General features: G+C 37.6%; 1 protein-coding gene across 3 annotated transcripts in view; it reads left to right on the forward strand.

Annotated features, from left to right (window-relative positions):
- USP33 (ubiquitin specific peptidase 33) overlaps nt 1-26674 on the forward strand; it is a 65371-nt gene that overhangs the window by 24886 nt on the left and 13811 nt on the right. Inside the window, exons 7-22 of one of the 3 annotated variants that reach the window (XM_021096451.1) lie at nt 2904-3006; nt 3519-3588; nt 5115-5231; nt 7071-7149; nt 9110-9527; nt 13380-13520; nt 15039-15154; nt 16632-16804; nt 16910-17004; nt 17655-17688; nt 20130-20175; nt 20620-20800; nt 23275-23401; nt 24396-24565; nt 25482-25563; nt 26095-26203. In XM_021096451.1, coding sequence (XP_020952110.1) covers nt 2904-3006; nt 3519-3588; nt 5115-5231; nt 7071-7149; nt 9110-9527; nt 13380-13520; nt 15039-15154; nt 16632-16804; nt 16910-17004; nt 17655-17688; nt 20130-20175; nt 20620-20800; nt 23275-23401; nt 24396-24565; nt 25482-25563; nt 26095-26203 — 2061 coding nt within the window. Of the gene's footprint in view, nt 1-2903; nt 3007-3518; nt 3589-5114; nt 5232-7070; nt 7150-9109; nt 9528-13379; nt 13521-15038; nt 17005-17654; nt 17689-20129; nt 20176-20619; nt 20801-23274; nt 23402-24395; nt 24566-25481; nt 26204-26674 lie in introns of all 3 variants that reach the window. The other 2 variants (XM_021096452.1, XR_002345137.1) reach the window with 2 other exon arrangements.

Here is a 26674-nt window from a genome sequence, read left to right on the forward strand (position 1 = left end):
CTGGGACCTACACCACAGCTTGTGTCAATGCCAGATCCTTCACCCCCTGAGCAATGCCAGGGATCGAACCTGGTCCTCATGAATGCTAGTCAGATTCATTTCTGCTGCACTATGACGGAAACTCCCATAATTGTGTTTTTTTTTATATCAATTCTTTTGGATTTTTTCTCTTGTGCCTTTATATCACATTCTGATGGCAGATCTGTGATAATAAATTTGCTTGCTTCACACATTATGTAACTTAAAGGGACTAGATTTTAGACAGGGTTTACTTATTACATATTTAGTTTCTCGATCGAATAACTAGTTATTTAATAAATCATGATCATTACTGTTTGTCCCATGGATACCTATTTATCATTCAGAAATGTGTTTGGATTTTTTCATTTTTTTTTTTTTAATGCCCTGAAAATAAGTTTGCTTGAAGTTCCCATTACGGCTCAACGGGTTAAGAACGCAACATTGTGTTTTTTGAGGATGCAGGTTCGATCCCTGGACTTCCTCAGTGGGTTAAGGATCCGGCGTTGCTGTGGCTGTGGAGTAGCCTGGCAGTTGCAGTTCCAATTTGACCCCTAGCCTGGGAACTTCAGTGTGCCATGGGTCAGCCCCCCCAAAAAAAAGAAAGAAAGAAAAGTTTGCCTGAGCCCTCTTACACTATTAAAAAAATGTGACAATTAAAAATTTAATCACATGAGGAACTGATAATTTTATCAGGGCAATAATCAAAAGAATAAGTACAGATAATTCACAAAGAAGAATACACATTGAGGAGTTCTGTGATGCAGCAGGTGAAGGATCTGGCATTGTCACTGCAGTGGCTTGGGTTGCTGTTGTGACGCTATCCCTGGCCTGAGAACTTACACATGCTGCAGGGTGCGGCCAAGAAAAAAAAGAAAATACGCATTGAGAGGATTATAATCACAGACTAGAGAAAAGTAAGTTAGGAGTTCTTTTGACTCGGCAGGTTAAGAACCTGATGCTGTCTCTCTGAGAATGTGGGTTTGATCTTTGGCCTAAGTAGGTTAAGCATTTGGTGTTGCTGCAAGCTGCTGCATAGGTCCCAGATGTAGCCCAGATCTGGTGTTGTCATGACAGTGGCTGTGGCCTTAGCTGCAGCTCCAATTTGACCCCTAGTCTGGGAACTTCCATATGCCTAGGTGTGGCCATAAAAAGAAAAAAAAAAAAAAAAAAAGAACAGCTGTCTGTTGCCATTTCCACCTGAATAGATTATAATTGCATACATATGTATAAAACAAATGCTGAATCTGGTTGAATAAATATGCTGATACTTTTCCGATGGCTTGTAAATAATTTTCTGGTGAGTTATATTTATAACATAAAAGGCATGAATTTAATTTCATGTTGCAACTTCCTAATGATCCCAACTGTTGAGGAAACTACTCAGAAGAAAAGTTATTTGTACAGATTTCTTTAGAGGTATAAAATTTATATGCCATTTGAACCCAATCCGGCAGCACATTAATTATAAAATAACAATATTGGAAAACATTCAGGTGTCATTAAGATTTTTCAAGGAATTTTCTAGGAGGTAAGATTTTGAATGATTTTTTTTCTTCAAGCCTCTGTACTGCTCTGTTTTCAGTACAACAAAGTGAGAATATTGGGCCTACCCAAATGTCTGGTATCTGCAGATGCCAGGAAGGTAAAGTGGGTGTAAGTGCATATACATGCTTTGTAGAAGAGGAATGAGGCTGTAGTAAGCTGGATAACCAGGACACATGCTAAGTGCATTCTGCTCTTCAGTTTCTTCTTCCCACTGATTGTTGCTACATGATCTAGTGTACTTTGATCATCTGCTATTAGAGGAAGACTTGCAAGGTCTAATTTTTTTTTTTTTCCTTTTTGGCTGTACCCTGGCATGAAGAAGTTCCAAGGCCGGGGATGGAACCTGTGCCACAGCAGCAACCTGGGCCATAGCAGTGACAACACAGGATCCTTAACCTTATGCACAACAAGGGAACTCCTTTTTCTTTTTTAAACAGTTGGTACTAGCATGTAACCAACAAGTCACCAGATGCAATTTAGTTAATCCAATTCTCAGGAATTAATATTGCAGGGATTGTTTTTTTTTTTTTTTTTACTATTTAAAACTACTTCCCATGCATTAAAGGATGCAAAGTAACTTTAGTAACAAGAATCAGGAGAGACTCTAGAGGTCTGCAGATAGGTTGGTGTGGTTTTTTTTTTTTTTTTTTTTCTATAGAAAGTTAGAAAAATCTGAAAATGTAGGATATGCACTTAGGTCTTTTTAGCTGGATCTCACTGAATTTGATTTTTTTTTTTTTTTTTTTTTTGCTTTTTTAGGGCTGCACTCTCGGCATATGGAGATTCCCAGGCTAGGGGTTGAATCGGAGCTACAGCTGCTGGCCTACACCACAGCTCACAGCAACACCGGATCCTTAACTCACTGAGCGAGGTCAGGGATTGAACCCTCAACCTCATGGTTCCTAGTCGGATTCGTTTCCACTGTGCCACAACGGGAACTCTGATCCTTATTACTTTCAAAGTGTAAATATAAATTTTATTCTAACTGGTAATACTTTGATTTCTTAGAGTTCTCTTCAAATATCTTAATATTAGAGTTGCTGTCATGGCTCAGTGGGTTTAAGAACCCAACATAGCCCGTCTCTCTGAAGATGCAGGTTTGATCCTTGGCCTTGCTCAGTGGGTTATGGATCTGGCATTGCCACAAGCTGTGGCATAAGCTGGCAGCGGCAGCTCTGACTGGACCCCCTAGCCTGGGAATTTCCATATGCTGCAAGTGCAGCTATAAAAAGAAAAAAAAAATCTTAATATTTAGAGTGTGGATATATATGAGAAAAATTTTTTTTTAATTTTAACTTAAGGGTCTGTTCAAGCCTGCTGTCTTTTCTGTTATCAAGGACTTTAAAATACCCAGTAACACAACATTAAAAACTCCTCTGGTTGCTGTATTTGATGATTTGGACATAGAGGTAGAAGAAGAAGATGAACTTAAGGCAAGAGGTAAAGTAATTCTCCTATGTAACACTCCTTTGTATGCCACCTCTCATTTCTTTAGGAAGCTGTACAGTGTGAAAATTTCAAAATCTAGAGGTGATGAGATGATAATTGGAATAAAATTCTAATTTTATTATTTGGCCTCATAAAACTGTATTTGTGAAAAAAGTAAGCTGCCAACTGTGCATGATCCTTGCTTTTTCTGGTTTCACTTTACTAAAGCCCTCAGTTCTTAGTATAAACTATCTGTATATAATTTAGTACACATTTTTCTGTTTTATGGTTGATATAAGGAAATTTTAACTGTTTAAGTATGTATTTAAATCAATTATCTGAAAATTAACAGGTATAAGTCTGACCTCTCAGAGTTGTTTATATTGCTATTTATATTTCCATAGTGTATTTTGTGTTTCCTTAACATAGTTTGGGAACCATAATAGTTACCTAGTTACATATTTGGTAAACACTCATAAAATTGGTCTTTACATTATTGAATGATGACATGATTTTTTAAATAGGTCTTACAGGTTTGAAAAATATTGGAAATACTTGTTATATGAATGCAGCTTTGCAGGCTCTTTCTAATTGGTAAGTAGATAAATTAGTTTTGTTTTGTCAGTATAGTTTTTTAAAGTTACTCTTGGAGGAGTTCCCGTCATGGCTCAGTGGTTAACTAATCTACCTAGGAACCATGAGGTTGCGGATTCGATCCCTGGCCTTTCTTAGTGGGTTAAGGATCCGCCGTTGCTGTGAGCTGTGGTGTAGGTCACAGACGAGGCTCAGATCTGGTGTGGCTGTGGCGTAGGCCCAAGGCTACAGCTCTGATTTGACCCCTAGCCTGGGAACCTCCATATGCCGAGGGAGTGGCCCTTGAAAAGGCAAAAAAGAAAGAAAGAAAGAAAGAAATTTACTCTTGGAGTAGAAAACCATGCCACTGTAGTATGTTCAGAGAAAGAGGAGTAGTAGAGAAAAGAAATACGCGTTAATAGTAATACGGGAAAGAGTTAACAATTCTATTCAATTCTCCTAGCCAAAGGATCTCATAAATCCCTTGCTGTACCTCTTCCTTCACTCCTCTCAATACAAAGCACCCCCCTTTCTGAAATGCCCCTATTTAGAAAATTATCTGGATTATATAAAACCTAAATTGGTAAATATTCCTGAAAAATTATTTCCTCTTTCTTATTGAGTAATTTTTTTTTTCCGGTCTTTTCAGGGCTGCACGTGTGGCACATGAAAATTCCCAGGCTCGGGGTTGAATTGGAGTTGCAGCTGCTGACCTACACCACAGCCATAGCAACGTGGGATCTGAGCCACGTCTCCGACCTACACCACAGCTCACGGCAACACCAGATCCTTAACCCACTGAGACGCAACAGGAATTCCAGTTTTCTTTTTTCTTAATCCTGTGAAGTAGGGGTAGGATGGAATGTTCTGTGGATGATCACCCAGAGAAGAGAGGCGAGGTCCTAGGATCAAGTCCTGAGGAACTCTGATGTTTAGGTGTCTGGTAACAGCAGGAAGCAGTAAAGAAGAAAAAGAGTTCCTAAAAATATAAGGAAGAAAAGTAGGAAAATACATTACATTGGTCAAGAAAAGGGGGTACATCTCCTGTGATAAATGCTGCTGAGAGGGAAATGAAAGGTATTAACTGGATCTGGCAGCATGAGGACTCTGTGGTGGGTCATTTCTGATTTAAAGAAATTAATGTGGAGTTCCCATCGTGGCGCAGTGGTTAACGAATCCGACTAGGAACCGTGAGGTTGCGGGTTCAGTTCCTGCCCTTGCTCAGTGGTTTAAGGATCCGGCATTGCCGTGAGCTGTGGTGTAGGTTGCAGACGCAGCTTGGATCCTGCGTTGCTGTGGCTCTGGTGTAGGCCAGTGGCTACAGTTCCGATTGGACCCCTAGCCTGGGAACCTCCATATGCCGCGGGAGCGGCCCAAAGAAATAGCCAAAAGACAAAAAAAAAAAAAGAAATTAATGTGAAGTTGTGAAAGGGAGCAAAGAAATAATAGGTACAGGGCTCTATGTGCTGTCAGTTCAGTGAATGACTAGACATCAGTAATCAGTATGAAGCTTTGATTCCAGTCTAACATTTTTTTTTTTTTAATAGCCCACCTTTGACACAATTTTTTCTGGATTGTGGAGGACTAGCCCGAACAGATAAGAAACCAGCTATTTGTAAAAGTTATCTCAAACTGATGACAGAACTGTGGCATAAAGCAGGTATGTACTGACCATGTTTATTTTCTTTATTATATTTTACAATGAATATCATAAATATTAAATATTTGCGGGTGCATTTATAGAGGAGGAACGGATTTGAGACATTCAGTTTGGGGCGTATTACATTTGAAATTGAACATCCAAATGGAGCATCTGGGCTGGAGATAAAATGTTGAGTTGCTAAAGTTTCTGTTACTGAAACTTTTGATTTTTTTTTTTTTTTTTTTTTTTTTTTTTTGCCATTTCTTAGGCCGCTCCCGCAACATATGGAGGTTCTCAGGCTAGGGGTCCAATCAGAACTGTAGCCACCGGCCTGTGCCACAGCCAGAGCAATGCAGGATCCTAGCCGAGTCTGCAATCCACAGCACAGCTCATAGCAACACTGGATCCTCAACCCACTGAGCAAGGCCAGGCATCAAACCCGCTATCTCATGGTTCCTAGTAGGATTTGTTAGCCACTGAGCCACCATGGGAACTCCATGAAACTTTTGAATTTTAATTCAAGTATTCTCGTAATCCTAAAATCAGACCATAGAGATGTGTAAATTTTATTTTTCTGCTTATGTTTACTTGCTGGAAGTGTAGCATTAGAAGATAATTGTTTGCTATAATATTTTGCTATTCTGTATTAGAACAATTCAGAAAATTGCTTTTATTGGTTCCTAAGAACTGCCCAACCTTACTCCTTAGAAAGCACTCACCAAAGCTTTAATATTCTTAGATTTTTTTAGGTGGGTGGGGCCTATGCCTACGGCCTATGTTAGTTCCCAGGCTAAGGATCAAACCCATGCCACGCAGTGACCCAAGCTGCTGCATTGATGGGATCCTTAGCCCGCTGGACCACAGGAGAAATCCAACATTCTTGTATTCTTAAGTGCCTGAGTTTTTTTGTTTTTTGTTTTCCTTTTTGGCCACCCTGGGGCATATGAATTTCCCAGGCCAGGGATCAGATTCCAGCCACAGTTGCAGCCCAAGCCACAGCTGTGGCAATGCCAGATCCCTAACCCACTGTGCCGGGCCGGGGATTAAACCCTCATTCCAGTGCTCCCAAGATGCTGCCGATCCCATGATGTCACAGTGGAAATTCCCTCGGTGTCCCAGTTTTCTTTGAGACATTTGATTCTCTACTAAAGAGTATCTCTTAAGTTAAACAAAAATTTGTTATTACTGTGATTTCAGTATACTAGGTAAAAAGGATGATTTTAATGAGTTCTTTTGGGTCACATCTCTAGTACTGAAGATCCAGAATCCTCCATTGTCATTTATCCCAATCGGGTATTAGTACTGACACAAGCTCTAATGTTTTTAAGTTCCTCTCTGTACAGCCAGAACTAGAACTAATTTTAAAAAGCTAGCTAGAACTAGCTTTAACTGCTCTATATTTGCTTCTTTGCCCTGAAACTATAGTGTAAACTTAGTAGTCTTGAAGTTTTACTAAGCTTCAGAAGTGTTATAGTACAGAATTATAAGTGATTAAATCTCACATCTGGTTTGCTTTTCATTTTTGTTTTCCTTATTTGATGGCTGGTTTTACGTTTTTATTTAGATAGTGTGTAATTATCTTAATTATCCCAGGAATTTTAAGTAATTAGAAGTATTTTTGAAAAATATGTAGTAGAACACAGTCATTTCATTAGGGGGTAGAACAGTAAAGTATACTTCATCAAAAACATTAGAAATAAGCTATTTGATGAGCCTTGAAGCATAATGTTAAGAAATTCAGAATGGTTTTTTTAAACACAGATACTTCTCAGTTTCACTCTTTGAATTCTTAATCACTGATTTCTAAAATAAAAACTAAGAATCACAAATTTCTCATTAAAAAAAATGTTTTCTTCCTCAGGCCAGGATCTGTTGTGCCTACTAATCTGTTTCAGGGAATTAAAACTGTAAATCCAACATTTCGGGGTTATTCTCAGCAAGTAAGTCTTTATTGTTTTATATTCATAATATTAATCTCTAAAACATTTGCAGAATGCTATTATGCTTTATGGTGTAAATATAGTTATTGTGGGAGTTTCCCCTGTGGTGCAGTGGGATCGGTGGCATCTCTGCAGTGCTGGCCTGGCACAGTGGGTTAAGGATCTGGTGTTGCTGAAGCTGCTGCATAGGTTGCAACTGTCACTCAGATCTGATCCCTGGCCCAGGAACTCCATATGCTGTAAGGCAGCCAAAAAAGAAAAGAAAGAATATATAGTTATTTGTATTTCTTCCTTTATGGTTTATTTTACTTTGTATATTTATTTTTGGGGGTCACCAACTATATGTATTTATTTACTAAGAATAGTAACCTCTTTAACCTCTTATTATATTTAGTTTTCTGAGGAACCTTCATACCATTATCCACAGTTGTATTTTTTTTTTTTTTTTTTTTGTCTTTTGTCTTGTTGTTGTTGTTGTTGCTATTTCTTGGGCCGCTCCCGCAGCATATGGAGGTTCCCAGGCTAGGGGTTGAATCGGAGCTGTAGCCACCGGCCTGCGCCAGAGCCACAGCAACTCGGGATCCGAGCCGCGTCTGCAACCTACACCACAGCTCAGGCAACGCCGGATCGTTAACCCACTGAGCAAGGGCAGGGACCGAACCCGCAACCTCATGGTTCCTAGTCGGATTCGTTAACCACTGCGCCACGACGGGAACTCCATATTTTTTTTTTTTAATTGATACCAATAGCTGTTTCAATTATTATAACTTTATGTAATATTTTTTCATATTAATACCTGGCCCTCACGTATTTTTCTTTTTTAAAAAACAATATGTGTTAAATTTTTTTGGTGCAAATTCTTGGATCACAGAAACTGTGATTTGGTAGGTACAAAATGGAGCCTACAGATTTGTATTTCAATAAACATTCCAGGTTGATCAAGGATTTTTCTTTGAGGTATAGTACAAATTGCATAAAACTTAACTTTTTTTTTCTTTTGACTTTTGAAGACCATACCTGCAACATATGCAAGTCCCCAGGCTAGGGGTCGAATTGGAGCTATAACTGCCAGCCTACGCCATAACCACAGCAACTTGAGATCTGAGCTGCACCTGTGACCTACACCACAGACTACAGCAATGCCAGATCCTTAACCCACTGAGGGAGGTCATGGATCGAACCCATGTCCTCATGGATACCAGTCGGGTTTGTTACCACTGATCCACGACGGGGTCTCCCCATAAATCTTAAATTTTAAGCCAAACTTACATTGAATTTAAGATATCTCTCTGCATTCTGATTGTCAGATGAGGCAAACCCATATTTTCTTTCTACTTTACTCTTCTAATTATTTATTTATTTAATTTTTAAACTTTTTTGTCTTTTTGCCTTTTCTAGAGCCACTCCTGCGGCATATGGAGGTTCCCAGGCTAGGGGGTCGAATCAGAGCTGTAGCCGCTGGCCTATGCCACAGCCACAGCAACACCAGATCCAAGCCGCGTCCGTGACCTACACCACAGCTCAGGGCAACGCCAGATCCTTAATCCACTGAGCAAGCCCAGGAATCGAACCCACAGCCTCATGGTTCCTAGTCAGATTCGTTAACCACTGAGCCACGACGGGAACTCCTCCAGTTTTTTAAAATGGCAGCAATACTAAAAGCTGACCTCCAGATCATCTTCAGTTTTTTAATTACTTTTATTTACATAACTTCTTTTTTTTTTTTTTTTTTTTTGGCAGAAATTCCCAGGCTAGGGATCCAACCCCCTCCGTAGCAGCAACCTAAGCCTCAGCAGTGACAATACCAGACTGTGCCACCAGGGAAATCCTACATAACTTTTTAGAACTTAGTGCTTCTTATCCCCAAATGTCTTACATTCAACAGAGTTGTATTTCCTCAGTATAATGCTATACATTTAGAAATCAGTTGCTAACCCCATTTTGTTTTCCTACGTATTAGGATGCTCAAGAATTCCTTCGATGTTTAATGGATCTGCTTCATGAAGAATTGAAAGAACAGGTCATGGAGGTAGAAGAGAATCTTCAAACTGTAACAACTGAGGAGACCATGGAAGAAGACAAAAGCCAATCAGACGTAGATTTTCAGTCCTGTGAATCTTGTAACAGCAGTGATAAAGCCGAAAATGAAAATGGCTGTAGAAGCTTTTCTGAAGATAATAATGAAACGACAATGTTGATTCAGGATGATGAGAACAATTCAGAAATATTGAAAGATTGGCAAAAAGAGAAGATGTGCAATAAGATTAATAAAGTAAATTCTGAAGGAGAATTAGATAAAGATAGAGACTCTGTGTCTGAAACAGTTGACTTGAACAGCCAGGAAACTGTCAAAGTGCAAATACACGGCAGAGCTTCAGGTGACAATTTTTAAAATTTGCAGATGACAGTGTTTCGTTTGTAGACCAAAGATGCAAAATGTGTCTGTACTTAAGATTATATTTGTAATGTTACCATTTTCTGATGAGGGGTGGGAAGGGTGGTGGAATCAGCTTGACAAGTGGCTAAAATTGGAACACATTTTTAATTTAAAAGTTAATGTTCACAATTTATATTTAACATAACAAAAATTAAATAGGATAAGCAATAGTTTTAGTTTAATATTTTTTGTGTAGTATATGGTATTATAGTTCAACCATACTAATTTAGAAAAACAGGGCATTAAGTACATGTTAGTTTTGGCTTTTTTTTTTTTAATCTCATTTTTAAAAATTTTTTACTTTTTGCTGTTTTTATCATTTCTTTTATTTTTTATTTTTTGCCTTTTTTTTTTAAAGGGCCATACCCTTGGCATACAGCGATTTCTGGGCTAGGGGCCAAGCTGGAGCTACAGCCGCTGGCCTCCACCACAGCCACAGCAATGCCAGATACAAGCTGCGTCTGTGACCTACACCACAGTTCATGGCAACACTGGATTCTTAACCCACTGAGGGAGGCCAGGGATCAAACCCTCATCCTCATGGATCCTAGTCGGGTTTGTTAACCACTGAGCCGTGAAGGGAACTCCACTTCTGGGCTTTAAAACTAGTAGAGTTTAGCAATATTTGCATATGAGTTTTGATGTCATTTAAAGCAGGCTAGGTTGGGATCTGCAAGATAGCAGAATAACCCAAATTGTAGACGATTAGATTTAGATTGCTGCCACTGATTGGAGTCATGTTAGGTACTAAGTAGTCGGTATAAGGTTACTTATTTGATTTAATGTGGTATTTAATTCTTCAAAGCACATAAATAATACCATCAAAGGTTCAGATTTTCTGATCTTAAAATAAGTGACAGGAGTTTCCATTGTAGCTCAGGAGATTAAGAACCCGACATAGTCTCTATGAGAATGTGGGTTCGATCCCTGGCCTCGCTTAATGGGTTAAGGATCCGTTGTTGCTGCAAGCTGCAGCATAAGTTGCAGATGCGTGACTATAGCGTAGGCCTGTAGCTACAGCTGTGATTCGGCTCCTAGACCAAGAACTTCCCTGTGCACCACAGGTGTGGCCATAAAAAGGAAATAATGAGGAGTTGCTGTCATGGCTCAGTGGTTAACAAATCTGACTAGCGTTCATGAGGATGCAGATTCAATCCCTGGCCTCACTCAGGGATTGTGGGTTAAGGATCTGGCGTTGCTGTGAGCTGTGGTGTAGGTTGCAGACGCAGCTCAGATCCTGCATTGCTATGGCTGTGGTGTAGGCCAGCAGCCACAGCTCTGATTCAACCCCTAGCCTGGGTACCTCCTTTTGCCTTGGGTACAGCCCTAAAAAGCAAAAAAAAAAAAAAAAAAAAAAAAAAGAAAGAAAAAATAAATACATAAGTGGTGGCAGACGAACATAAAAAGTTTATTTTCTGGGAGTTTCCTGGTGGCCTAGTTAAGGATCTGGCATTGTCAGTGCTGTGGCACAGGTTCGATTTGTGGTTTAGGAACTTCCACATGCTGGGTTTGGCTAAAGGAAAAAAATTATCTTCTGTAATTACTGAAGAGTAGGAACCATTAAACATATATATTGAGGTGTTTTTTTTGTTTTTTTTTTTTTTTGTTTTTGCTTTTTCTAAGGCCGCACCCACAGCATATGGAGGTTCCCAGGCTATGGGTCCAATCGGAGCTGTAGCTGCTGGCCTATACCACAGCCACAGCAATGCAGGATCTGAGCCATGTCTGCGACCTACACCACAGCTCACGGCAACGCCACAAGGCCAGGGATCGAATCCGCAATCTCATGGTTCCTAATCGGATTCGTTAACCACTGAGCCACAATGGGAACTCCCATATATTGAGATTTTTGAATGAATCCCAGACTTTTTCTTTTTGAGGAAAAATATTTTCTTAACCACAGGAATAATTGTGGTTTATCCATGTACAGTGCATAAATCCTTTCTAGTCAGGAAAATGTGTTAGGCTCTTAAGTTACACTGACCTTAGATTTAGAAGTTTAGATATGTTTAGAAGCTGTTTAGGTGATAAATGTGAAATTTCAGTATTGAAAGACTTAGCCTAGACTTCTGTCTAGCCCTTCCTCATGTAAAGCCTGATTAAGAGACATAATTTTTTTTTTATTGTTCCATGGCAGTTTATTATTATAATTAGTAACTGATTGATGAACTAGATTAGGGTTCTGAGCTTTTACTTTTTTTTTTTTTTTTTTCCAACCTCCTGCGGCATATGGAGGTTCCCAAGCTAGGGTTGAATCGGAGCCACAGCCACAGCAACACAGGATCCAAGCCACATCTGCAACCTACATCACAGCTCATGGCAATGCGGGATTCCTGATCCACTGAGTGAGGCCAGGGATTGAACCCACATCCTCTTGCACGCTAGTTGGTTTCCTCTGCGCCACAATGGGAACTCCCCTGAGCTTTTACTTTTTTTAAAGATCTGATTGAAAAATGTGACAAAGGCCATATGTGCCACGAAAAACCTAAAATTTCTACTGTCTGGTCTTTTACAGGAAACATTTGCCAATCCTTGGCCTAAATCACATTAACTTTATTCCCTCCAAAAGGCCTAGAGTGAGTCTCCTCCTCTCTCTTCCCTCAATATTATTATGCAGTCTGCTTTTAGTTATGGTTGAGATAATGAGTAATGAAAACAATTTATTTTGCATTATCTGGAAAAAATCCCTGAAATCATTGTCTCAGGGTCTCTTATGAATAGTTGTCTTTTCTTCATTTAGTTACTTTTTGAGCAGTGTCTTGGCCTAGACCGTATGTTATGTACTAGGGATTCAGCAGCAAACTATCAAGATAACTCTAATAGAGCTTATATTCTTCTTGATTCATAATTTAATTCTAAAAAAGGTGTTTTTTTGGAGTTCACTTGTGGTGCAGTAGGTTAAAGATCCAGCATTGTTTTTACAATGTCATGGGTCGCTGCTGTGGTATGGGTTTGATCCCTGCCCTCCCCCAAAGGTGTTTTTCTGACAAAAGGGTTTATTTTCTTCTATCACAGAAAAAAATAATTTATACTTTTTTTTTTTTAACTACTTTTTTATGTCTGAATGTCTTTTTCTTTTTTTGTTTTTCCACCTGTGGCATGTGGAATAATTTATACTTTTTTTTTTTTTTTTTACTACTTTTTTATGTCTGAATGTCTTTTCTTTTTCTTTTTGTTTTTTGTTTTTCCACCTGTGGCATGTGTAAGTTCCCAGGCTAGGAATCGGACTGCAGCTGCCGGCCTGCACCACAGCCACAGCCACAGCAATGCCAAATCCTGCCACCTAGACCACTGCTCACAGCAACACTGGATCCTTAACCCATTGAATAGGGCCAAGGATCAAACCCGAATCCTCATGGATGCTAGTCAGGTGTGTTACACTGAGCCACAACAGAAACTCCCTAAATTGCCTTTTAGATTTTGATTACCGTTCGTTTGAGAGAATAATCTCTTTTTCTCCCATGTGGTTTTTTAACTTAAAAGGTGTCCTAAATAGCTCTTGGTTTTTAAATACTAAATTAGGACAAATATGATCCTCTTTGGCTTTATATATCCATTGCACACTTTCTGAATTGCCTACAAAGTAATGTGTTCTAAACATTAATTGAGTTCTTGGGGGGAAATCACTGTTACTTCTCCTTAGCAAGCCTATTATCTGTCAAGTATTTCACTAACATATATTAATGTGAATTGTGTTCAAAATCTCAAATGAAGAAAATTTTAAATTAACATTATTTGACAGGTGGAATAATTTTACTATTTAAGGTAATAATACAAATTTTAAATATTACAGAATATATTACTGATGTCCATTTGAATGACCTGTCTACACCACAGATCCTCCCATCAAATGAAGGTGTTAATCCACGTTTATCAGCAAGCCCTCCTAAATCAGGCAATTTGTGGCCAGGATTGGCACCCACACACAAAAAAGGTAGAAGTTTCAGTTATTCAGATTCCTTTGCTTTGATAATTTAAATTGTTGATTATGAAATATTATTCAAGCTTTTAAAATTGACAACACTGCTGTACAGCACAGGGAACTATATCACTTGTGATGGTACATGATACAGGATAATGTGAGAAAAAGAATATACATACATATATATATATATACATATATATATATATATATATGACTGGGTCACTTTGCTGTACAGTAGAAATTGACAGAATACTATAAATCAACTATAATGGAAAAATAAAAAATCATAAAAATTAAAAACAAATGGAAGTAAAAATTTTTTTGAAATAAAACCGACAACATAGTTTTACACAATCGTGATTTAAAATTTTTTTGTGTGTGTGGCACAAATTTACATACAACAGAATTTACTCTTTTGGTGTAGAGTTCTGAATTTTAACACATGCATGATTCTTATTACTACCACCGCAAATGATGTAGAACATTCCAACACCCCAAAGAATTCTCTTTTACTACCCCTTTGTGATTAGACCATCCTACTAGCCCTACCTAAGCCCTGGCCCTGTTGATTTGTTCTTTATTCCTATTGTTTTACTTTTTCCAGAATGTCATATAAGTGGAATCATACAGTATGTAGACTTTTGAAACTGCCATCTTTCAGTTAGTGTAATGCATTTGAGATATAGTCACATTGCATGTCTGAATAGTTTTTTTTTTTAATTACTGAGTAGTATTTCATCATATGCCTATACTACTATTTATGTATTCACTCACTGAAGGATATTTGAATTTTTTTCCAGTTTTTGGCATTATGAATAATGTTGCTATAAATATTTGTATACAGGTTTTTGTATGAACATAAATTTTGTTTAGGGTAAACACCTAGGTGTGGGGTTATTAGGTTTTATGGTAGTTTTATAGTCACTTAATATATTGTTTTTTGGAGTGGCTGTATCATTTTACATTCTGACCATTTGTGCATGAGCATTCCAGTATTATAAAATATGAACTATAAAACTCTGATAAGAGTCTTCATGACCTCATGTTAGAATTCTTTCAAGACATCAGTGACAACAAAAGCATGATCCATAAGAGAAAAAATTAAAATCTTCCTTGGTAAAAGACACTGTTAAGAGAATGAAAAGATAAGATTGGGAGACAGTATTTGCAAATCACATAACTGATAAACAGCTTGTATCCAGAATATATAAAGAACTCTCAAAACTTAATAGAATCCTTTCTTCAAATAAAGCATTAGTTGGAAGCAAAAACAAATAAATAAAAGCAAAACTATTCCGTTTGTAGTCAAGATGAGGAGGTTGAACACTTTCTCTTTCATCATGGTTTCTCTTGGGAATGTGCTTTTTGTTTGTTTGTCTTAAGGTATTGCATTTGACAAGTGTTTTGACAAATTTCTTTAGCATAGTAAATTTGGCTGTTAAAGATTCCGGGAAAAAAAAAAATGGTAAAGGAACTACTTTGATTAAAAAAAAAATTTTTTTTTCTGTATTTGTTTTTCAATTCTAGCTCAATCTGCATCATCTCCAAAGAGAAAAAAACAGCACAAGAAATACCGAAGTGTTATTTCAGACATATTTGATGGAACAATCATTAGTTCAGTGCAGTGTCTGACTTGTGATAGGGTGAGTATGAGGGAAATTTCCATCAAATGCTTTTTAAAAAAATTTGACAAAATGGTGTGAAAAGTGAATTCCTTCTCCTTGCTATTGATGATTATACATGTATTTTTTAGGTTTACATAAGTATAAATTGATTCTAGGTGTAGAACTTGTTTTTTGGAAGTAATAGCAACACACTTTTTAGGGATAGATCTTGATTTGTCATTTGACAGCTGTGCATTAGCAGGAAGAGTTAACTCAGTGCTTCATCTCTGTTCACATATAAAGGAGATAATGTTGCTCAGTAACAAGAATTGGTAACACAAGCTTATTCTCCCAAGGCTGGTGTAATTAGTATGCTGGGAAACTGTTATTGTTCACAGGCACAAGGCTGTGCATATGTCTTTTGGATTTGGTGGTATGGCTTGTAAATATTTTCCCACGTTAAGATTAGGGCTCAGATCACAAAAATAGTATCAGATTCATACACAAGAGTGTGTATTAAAGCCATCATGAGATCTCCTAATACCTCATGATTACTGCATTTCTTTGAGGTTTTCATAAGAATGGTTTTACTTCGGTACAGTGATAAATACAATTCAAATGAATGTAGAATGACGTATCTCAAAAAACCCCAAAGTAAGTTTTCAATTAGTGTGTTAGAATCTTAAGTCAAATCTAAGGGCTTTCAGTAGGGTCATTTTACTATAGACTATTTTGCTATTTAAATATTTAGATGGGATTGTCCTGAAATGTTTTCAGCCACACCTGCAGCATGTGGAAGTTCCCAGGCCAGGGATTGAATCCGAGCACAGCAGCAACCCAAGCCACTGCAATGACAACACTGGATCCTGAACCTGCTGTGCCACAAGAGAACTCCTACATTTTGTTTTTAAGACTACATTTAAAAACTATCATCAGGAGTTCTCGTCGTGGCACAGTGGTTAACGAATCCGACTAGGAACCATGAGGTTGTAGGTTCGATTCCTACCCTTGCTCAGTAGGTGAAGGATCCGACGTTGCTGTGAGCTGTGGTGTAGGTCGCAGACGTGGCTCGGATCCCGCGTTGCTATGGCTCTGGCGTAGGCTGGCAGCTCCAGCTCCAGTTGGATCCCTAGCCTGGGAACCTCCATATGCCGAGGGAGCGGCCCAAGAAATGGCAAAAAGACCAAAAAAACCAAAAAACAATAAAACAAAACAGCTATCATCAAGCTTCAGTGGCTGAATGTGAGGTACTTCTCTTTGGTTCATTGTCCTCAGCTAATGGGGACAATAGTAGTTCCCTCATATGGTTTATGTGAAGATTAAATTTAGAACAGCACCTGGTACAGAGCAATTTTGCTTTTGTTATTATTATCTTTGCTATTGTTAATTACTATAAAAGCAGTTTGATTTTTTTGTTTTTTCTTATAGTTTGCTTTGATCTTTGCAATCTAGAATCTATCCTCAAATGTTTGTGCTGGATTATTTTCATCCTGTTCTTAAAACAAAACAATTTTAGGTGTCTGTAACCCTCGAGACCTTTCAAGATCTATCCTTGCCTATCCCTGGCAAGGAAGACCTTGCTAAGCTGCATTCATCAAGTCATCCAACGTCTATAGTCAAAGCAGGATCATGTGGTGAAGCATATGCTCCACAAGGGTGGATAGCTTTTTTCATGGAATATGTGAAGAGGTATGTATGTATTTTGTTTGTATTAATTGATTGTTAAAACCGCTGTTTCTGCTGTACTGGCAGAACATTTCCTTCTTTTTTTTTTTTCTGTCAATAATGTTTCAGGTTTGTTGTCTCATGTGTCCCTAGCTGGTTTTGGGGTCCAGTAGTAACCTTGCAAGATTGTCTTGCTGCCTTCTTCGCCAGAGATGAACTAAAAGGTAAGAAATAAGAAATAGTTTTCATCTATGACTAAACTGTTGTGGGTTATCTAAAATGCTACTAGGGCTAAATATAAAATGTATTCATAAAAGCTAAGTTTCCTGGCAGCCTAAATAGTACTTGCCCATATTGCCACAGTGCCAATTTCTACCATAGCAATATAAATATAAATACTATAAATCATATCCTAAAACAATTTATACAAATTCCTATAGTACTAGACAATATGGTATTTGAAGTGGCTTAAATCTGCTCTGGGATTCAAAGAAAAGAAAATTCAGCCAATATAAAACACTGGCTTCTATATCTGGATTGGTCTGTGAATTCCTCCCAAGTATTTAAGGTTCTTCACTACTTTTATGTGTCAGCATCTTGCTTCGACATATAACAGGCAGTCAGTAGATTTTGTTCAGTGAATAAATGGACAGGTAGGCCTTCAGGGTCAAAAAGAGAGGGAAGTGAAGGGTGTTGTAGGCAGGATAAGCATCATGCCCTGACTCTTGAGCAGAGACTGAAAAAAGTCAGCCTTGTGTTGCTGTGCTCCAAGGTCAGCATGTGGCAAACTTGAAGAATTGCAGAACAAAAAAAAAAAAAAAAAAACAACTTGCTTTTAATTTGAGAGGAATGACCAGATCTGTTCTATTTTCAGGTGACAATATGTACAGTTGTGAAAAATGCAAAAAGTAAGTGTTGTTGGCAGTGCTTTTAATTGCACATTTTGTATTTTATTTTTTTCTTTTTTTGGCTGCCCTGAGGCATATATAGTTTCCTGCCAGGGATCAGATCCGAGCTGCAGTTGCACCCTAAGCCAAAGCAATGCCAGATCCTTAACCCACTGTAATGGGCTGGGGATCAAAACTGCATCCCAGCGCTCTTAAGATGCTGCCAATCCCGTTGCACCACAGCAGAAAGTACACATTTTGTATCTTAAGTGGTTGTTTTCTTGTTATTTGAATTGGGCATATGGGATTAATTTCCCACTTTACTTAGAAAAATTAAGCCGGGAAGCTTTGTCTTAGTGAAAAATAAAGAATCCGGTTATTCTGTAAAACAAATCAGATAAAAAAACATTTAACAAATTTGATAGGACTAGCTAAGATGGGAAAGTGTATTTTGAGATATAAGTATGTAAGTTTGCATAAAACATATTCCAAGTATGTTGTAAATATGGACTACGTCATATAATATACATTTTCATTACATAGATTAATTTTGTCATCATAAGTATAGCAGTATTCTCATACAGGTTACCATGCTAACAGGCTAGATTTACAAAGTGAAAGTGACTATAAAGGTACATAGTTTCAAATCTGTGTAAAATTCAGAAAGGTTATACCATCTCTAATGTTACCTGCTGTATAAGAGCAGAATAAGAAGACAGTTAAGAAAAGTTTGATTTTGTCACTAGCTGTCTTTTTCTTTTTCTTTTCTTTTCGGCTGTTTCTTTGGCATGTGTTAGTTCCCCTGGGCCAGGGATTTCATCTGTGCCACAGCAGTGACAATGTTGGGTCCTGAACCTGCTAGGCCACCAGAGAGCTCCACCTTTTTCCATCTTGCAGCAAGTTCAGGCTTTTGGATTGTTTGTTTTGCCCGGTGGCATGTGGAAGTTTCCAGGCCAGGGATTGAACCCACACCACTGCAGTGACAATGCCAGATCCTTAACCTGTTGTACCACGAGGAAATTCCAAGTTCAGGCTCCAAAGTCTTCTTGGTGATGAGTTTGAAAAGAAAAGTAAATGGAGAACTGAAAGCAAGTATGTTTGAGGTAGAATGAACTGGAAAATTTTTCTGAATCTAATAGAAAAATAATAGCCTTCTAATAAGATCTAGAATCTTGGGGTTCCTATTGTGGTTCAGCAGTTTAAGAACCCAGCATAGTGTCTGTGAGGATGCAGGTTCGATCTTTGGCCTCGCTCAGAGGATTAAGGATCTGGTGTAGCCGCAGCTACAGCTTAGTTCACAGCTGTGGCTAGGATCTGATCCCAGGCCCAGGAGCTCTATATGCCACAGGATGGCCAAATAAAAAAAAGAACTTGCATCTACCCTAAAATCCGAAGTAGAGGTCTGTCAAATGTGTATTATTATTGGTAATTACTAATTTTTAATTATTAAAAATTACTTATCTCAAATTATTTGTTTCTATATTTAAGAAGAAAGGTCATAGGGAGTTCTCTGGTGGTCTAGTGTTTAGGACTTGGTTCTTTCACTGCTATAGCCTGGGTTTGATCCCTGGTCTGGGAACAGATACCACATAAAGCCGCTACATAGAGCAGCCAAAAAAAATTTTGTATATACATACAAAAATTTTGTATACACACACACACACGTGTGGTGTGTGTGTGTGTTTAATTGACCTGACTCAGCCAATTCTATGAAATTGGGTTTGTTTTTTTTTTTAAACCCAGTTTTACTTGATATCTGAATGTTATAAAGGTATAGCCAGGCCATAGATAGTAGACTATTTTCATCAAAGAATTATATAACTCCCTACATTTTTATTACTGAAAATCTTAAATTTTTAATTTGGCTGTGCCTACAGCATGTGCAGTTCCCAGGCCAGGGATCGCACCTGCACCACAGCAGCAACCAGAGACACTGCAGTGACAACACTGGATCCTTAACATGCATGCTAGGCAAACTCCCCTAATGATCTTTTTTTTTTTTTTTTGCCTTTTTAGGGTCGCACTTGTGGCACATGGAAGTTCCCAGGCGAGGGGTTGAATTGCAGCTACAGCTGCCAGCCTGTGCCACAGCTACAGCAATGTCAGATCTGAGCTGCATCTTCGACCCTACATCACAGCTCACAGCAACACTGGATCCTTAGCACACTGAGCAAGGCGAGGGATCCAACCCGCATCTTCATGGATTTGTTACTTCTGAGCCGTGACGGAAACTCCTCCCCTAATAATCTTAATTTATATGACTTTTTACAGTAAGGGATTCCAGGGTTTTATTAGTATATACATTTTTAAATTAGTAGCATATAAGACAGTAGTGAGCACTTTTTGTCTGATATCTTTGCGTTTTCTAAAAGGTTTTACTATATATTTGAAAATACTAAAGGTTTTGTAGATACATATGGGAAAAAGTTTATTAAAATTGGTTTCCTTGTTTTACCCCTTAGGTTGAGGAATGGAGTAAAGTTTTGTAAAGTACAGAAGTTTCCTGAGGTATGGGCTTTATCACAATTCAGTTTATTTTGTGTGGTAGGAATATAAGGCATTAACATAACACAGTGTAGTAAATTTTTTTATCATTGGTTGAAGAATAGAATGGTTCCATTGGCCAGTTGCTGTCTTTATTAAGATTATCCATTTTTTAAATGCCGAGTTGCATACTAAGTAAGTGCCTTTACCAGTAAAACTGTATTGAACATGGTTTAATCCAACACTGTAGGGTCTTGCAGGTATAAAGTATAAAATTGGAAAAGCCAGTAGATACGAACTTAGAAAGTACTATGTTTCATCATTTCCACATTGTAACATCTCTGGAATCAGGTTATCAGAATCGAAGGATAATGTTTAATTTTGACCATATGTATATTTAATAGACTCCTTTATTTAGTGTATAAAACAATAGAATTTTAAATAATCCTACCTTTCTCTTTTAAAAAGATTTTGTGCATCCATCTTAAAAGATTCAGACATGAATTGATGTTTTCCACCAAAATCAGTACCCATGTTTCATTTCCATTGGAAGGCCTGGATCTTCAGCCATTTCTTGCTAAAGATAGTCCAACTCAAATTGTTACCTATGATCTCCTGTCAGTCATTTGTCACCATGGAACTGCAAGTAGTAAGTATAAAAGTTTGACATGTTTTTAGATTTTAAAAAAAGGTAAACGTCGGAGTTCCTGTTGTGGCTCAGAGGGTTAAGGACCCAGTGTTGTCTCTGGGAAAATGCGGGTTCAGTTCCTGGCCTCGCTCAGTGGGTTGAGGATCTGGTATTGCTGTAAGCTGCAGTGAAGGTCTCAGATGTGTAGGTCTCAGCTGCAGCTCTAATTCAGCCTCTAGCCCAGGAACTTTCATATGCTGCAAGTACAGCTGTAAAAATAAAAAAATAAAAACTTTTTTAGAAAGGTAAACATCTGAACTGATCTTTAAATAAGGCTGATTGAGCAAAAGAAAAAAAATGTAAAGGTAGGTTTTTATTGTTTATTTTTATTTTATTTTGGTTATTGAAAACATGTCAGTAGTTCCTCCCCTGGCACAGGGGATTAAGAATCTGACTGTAGCAGCTCAAGTTGCTGTGGATGCATGGGTACAATTCCCCATTGGGTGCAGTGGATTAAGGATGTCGACACAGCAGTGGCATAGGTTGCACCTGCAGCTCAGATTCAGTCCTAGAACTTCCATTTACCATGGGTGCGGCCAAAAAAAAGAAAAGAAAACTATCGAAATTTTAGGAAGTTGAATACTTTTACTCTGAAGTTTGAAATGCTGAAAATTATAGTTTGTGTAAAGTTAAATAATGACTTTAACCTGATTGTTTTTACACTGGGCTTTTGTTTGTTTAGTTTTGTTACAGCCCCACCCATAGCATATAAAAGTTCCTGGGCCAGGGATTGAATCTGGACTGCAGCTGTGGCAACACTGGATCTTTAACCCACTTTGCTGGTCAGGGATCGAACCCATGCTTCTGCAGTGATCCCAGCTGCTGCAGTTGGATTCTCTTACCCACTGTACCACAGTGGGAACTCCTACACTGGATTTTTTAAAATGAGGTTCTTTGTCCTGATTTTCCTTTCCTCTGGTGGTGGTGGTGGGGATACATATTGGAATAAAATACGAACAAAGTTCTTGCTATATCTCAATATCTGCCAGGAACCGAGGATATAAAAGTAGTTTTATGTTCCATTCTTGTGTTAATTTTTTTAAGATTTTTGTTTTTTCTATTGTAGTTGATTTACAATGTTATGTCAATTTTCTGCTACACAGCAAAATGACCCAGTTTTATACATACATACATGTGTGCATACACACACACACACACATTCTTTTTCTCACATTATCCATCATATTCCATCACAAGTGACTAGGTAGAGTTCCCTGTGCTATACATCTGAATCTCATTGCTTATCCCCTGCAAATGCAATAGTTTGCATCTTCTAACCCCAAACTCCCAGTCCATCCCACTCCTTCCCCCTCCCCCCTCAGCAACCGCAAGTCTGTTCTCCAAGTCCATGAGTTTGTTTCTTTTCCGTAGAGAGGCTCATTTGTGCCATATTCTAGATTCCAGATATAAGTGATATCATATGGTAGTTCTCTTTTTAACTTCACTTCACTTAGTTTGAGAGTTTCTAGTTCCATCCATGTTAGTGCAGATAGCATTATTTTGTTTTTTTATGGCTGAGTAGTATTCCATTGTGTGTATATACCACATCTTCTTAATCCATTCATCTGTCTATGGACATTTAGGTTGTTTCCATGTCTTGTCTGTTGTGCTTGTCTGTTAGTGCTGCTATGAACATACTGGTGCATGTATCTTTTTCAATGAAAGTTTTGTCCAGATATGTGCCCAAGAGTGGAATTGCTGGGTCACGTGATAGTTCTATATTTAGTGTTCTGATGTACTTCCATACTGTTTTCCATGGTGGTTGTAGCAATTTATATTCCCACTAACAGTGAAAGAGGATACCCTTTTCTCCACACCCTCCCCAGCATTTGTGATTTGTTGACTTATTAATAATGGCCATTCTGACTGGTGTGAGGTGGCACCTCATTGTAGTTTTGATTTGCATTTCTCTAATAAATAGTGATGTTGAGCATATTCTCATGTGCCTGTTGGCCATCTGTATATCTTCTTCAGAGAAATATCTGTTCAGTTCTTCTGCCCATTTTTTGATTGGGTTGTTAGTTTTTTTGCTATTGAATTGTGTAAGTTGTTTGTATATTTTAGAGATTAAGCCCTGTCAGTTGCATCCTTTAAAACTGTTTTCTCCCATTCCGTATGTAGGTTGTCTTTTTGTTGTTTTTATGGTTTCCTTTGCTGTGCAAAGCTTGTCAGTTTGATTATGTCCCATTGGTTTATTTTTGTTTTTATTTCTGTTGTCTTAAGAGACTGACCTAAGAAAACATTTATATAGTTGATGTCAGAGAATGTTTTGCCTATGTTCTCTTCTAGGAGTTTTATGTTGCCTTGTGTTATGTTTAAGTTTTTAATCCATTTTGAGTTTATTTTTGTGCATGGTGTGAGGAGTGCTCTAGTTTCATTTCTTTCGTTGATTTTGTATTACTCAAATTATTTAAATTCTTTCTGCTTAAATTCAGGTGGACACTATATTGCCTACTGCCGAAACAATTTAAATAATCTCTGGTATGAATTCGATGATCAGAGTGTCACTGAAGTTTCAGAATCTACTGTACAAAATGCAGAAGCTTATGTTCTTTTCTACAGGTGAGACAGTAACTCTCAAGGGCAGGCTATTTTGACAAATATGAAAGAACATTTCAGATTAAGCTTAATGGTGACTTTAAGACTTTCAAAATGGATTACTGAGTAAAGGTTAGAAATTATTTTAATCTTATCTCATTATTTAAGTAGAATAAAGTGAAAGGTTGCATGCAGAATGATCAGTTGTTAAGAAATACATTAAATCATTTAGTCGAAGAGCCAAGAATATATTTTGTTTTAGAAAGATTGGTTTTCATTAAAAAAAAAAAAGTTAGGCACCGACAGTAGGAATTAAGTATCAAATTTTCTCCTAAAATAGCTTTTATAAAGGAAGTATTATAAAAGATTGTACTAGGTACTAAAACAGGAAAGAAGATTACCTATTGTTTATTAACAAACATTTGAATATCTATTCCGTATCGGTAGTTATGTGGATACCAGTAGTTAAGATGTAATATCACCCTTAGGTGTGTATAATATGGTTGGGAGGTGGAAGACGTGAAACCAAGTGTATATATTTAAGACCTAGTAAGATTCACTGTACAGTCCACCCTCCATAGTCATGGTTTTTGCATCTGAGGATTCAGCCAACTGCAGATTGAAAATATTTGGGGAGGGAAAAAGATTCCAGAAAGTTCCAAAAAGCAGAACTTCAAGTTGTGTACCAGGAACTATCTACATACCATTTACATTGTATTTACCTTATTTGCATGTCATTTGCATTGTATTACATATCATGAGTAATCAACAGAAGATTTAAATCTGTTGAGAGAATGTGCCTGGGTCATATGCAAATGCTTCACCATTTTATTTAAGAGACTGGAGCATCCACAGATTTTGTTATCTGCAAGGATCCTGGAACCAATCTCCCCACAGCTACAGAGGGATAACTGTATTAATAATGTTTACTAAATCTAATAAGGAAGCAGAAAAATACACTTAATAATTTAAAGGAATAAAATGCATATTTAATTTAATGAATTATTGTCCTTAATAGGAAGAGCAGTGAAGAAGCACAAAAAGAGAGGCGGAGGATATCCAATTTGTTGAACATAATGGAACCAAGTCTCCTTCAGTTTTACATTTCTCGTCAGTGGCTAAATAAATTTAAGACTTTTGCTGAACCTGGCCCTATTTCAAATAATGATTTTCTTTGTATTCATGGAGGTAAGGAACTCTGTAATGGAAGTAATGGTGGGAGTTTCTGTTAAATAATTTACAAACAAGGAAAGAGCCAAGAATTTTGCTCTTCCATTTATTTCCTATTTCCCCATCTGCATTCCAATTCAAATGTGTTTAATTCACTATGGTTTCAGAAATTAGCTTTTTCTTCTAATTTTAAGCAGTCTGTATAGCTTCTTCATAGAACAGATATTTATTGAGTGCCTGTTCCAAACTCTGTGCTAAAGTCTGAAAATACCAGAGAGACTGTTTCTATTCTCAAAGCACTAGTTTAATAGTAGAGACAGGTGCATGATCAGCCAATTATGATACAGCGAGCATTTCTATCACACATCATTTTTCTCAGCTGAGAGACATTCAGTTCCAATTGTATACATGGCTCTTATCCCTTTTGTCTAAATGAGTATCTGGCTCTTTTCCTAATTATGAAAATGTAGTTGGGACTTAACAAAAAAGCCTCATGTAGTTATTTGCTAAATATAACTTATGCCTTTGTGATTGGCTGTATTAGTTTTAAGTCTGTTCCTGTTCCAGATCTCCCTGTAGATCTCTCATGGCATTTATCTTTGCCTGCCTCTTATTATAGTTACTTACATAAATGCTTCATTTCTCCTGCTAACTCATAAGTTCCATGAAGGAAAGATTGTCTTTTATCTCTGGTTTGCCCCAACATGTAGTCAAGGCTTAGTAAATATTTATGTTAGTTAAATACTTGAAGATCTTGATTAACTGATTTTTCTCTGTTTTAAGAAATATGTTAATCTTTAGGAACATAAGCTATGCTATACTTAATTTTAACCTTTGAGGGGAGGGTTTTAATGATAGGAAAATGCCAATGATTAATCAGTTAAAGTAATATGAAAGAATTTAAGAATGAGAAGACTCATTTAAACTTTTTCAGGTGTTCCTCCACGAAAAGCTAGTTATATTGAAGACCTGGTTTTGATGCTGCCTCAGAACATTTGGGATAACCTATATAGCAGGTTTGGTGTTTTTTTGTTGTTTTTGTTTTGATTTTTTGTCTTTTTAGGGCCACACCCATGGTACATGGAAGTTCCTGGGCTAGGGGGTCATACAGCTTCCGGCCTATGTCACAGCCACAGCCACAGCCACGCAGGATCTGAGCTGCATCTTCGACCTACACCACAGCTCATGGCAACACCGGATCCTGAACTCACTGAGTGAGGCTAGGGATTGTACTTGAATCTTCATGGATACTACTTGGGTTCATCTCTGCCGAGCCACAACTGCACCGGGAATTCCCGAAAGCCAGTTCTTTTACTTTATGTTGTTATTGCCTCAAACATATTTTGCAACAAATGTAGCTATAAGGGAAACCTGACATATAGATAAAGCAAGCAAGTCAATAAACAGATAATGTCATTGACTCCGATAAACATAAAATCAAGTCCTTGTGATAATTTGTTTTTCACATTTTACTAAGACTTAGAGACATTTCCTAGGACATCACCTTCTTCACAATGCTCATAATTATGAAATTCTTCATGCTTTAGGTATGGAGGAGGACCAGCTGTCAACCATCTGTACATTTGTCACACTTGCCAAATTGAGGCAGAGAAAATTGAAAAACGAAGAAAAACTGAATTGGAAATTTTTATTCGGGTAAAAAAAGTGATGCTTTTTAAATTATAAAAATGATGTAGGATAAAGATAAAGAACTGATAAGATAAAGAACTATATTATGTTAATGAAATGATTGGATGAAAGAGTTGTAATAGATTTTAAGTGTTCTGGATGCATAGCAGTGAGAGACCCCCAGTCAGGGTCACTATAGTTCTAGTGAGCTAAGTTCTCCCTTTGTGGGTTTTTGCTTTTATGGATTAGCAATAAATTTTGTTTTATGTATTGCCACTGGCAAGAAATCTGCTTATCAAAGTGGTAAATGATAGGTTTCCTGAAGTTAATGGTTTTTCTAAAAGCATCTTCCCAGATTGCATTCTCTACTTCTACCCCTTCGTAAAATGTAATATTGTCTTGAGGAACTCTCTGTATTTTTGCCTAGTTTCCACAAAGTCAATATATTATGAGGCGTTCCTTGATTGCAGGCAACAGGAAGTCGGTCACAGAATCAGT

This window comes from Sus scrofa, chromosome 6, assembly GCF_000003025.6.
Source record: "Sus scrofa isolate TJ Tabasco breed Duroc chromosome 6, Sscrofa11.1, whole genome shotgun sequence".
Lineage (NCBI taxonomy): Eukaryota > Metazoa > Chordata > Mammalia > Artiodactyla > Suidae > Sus > Sus scrofa.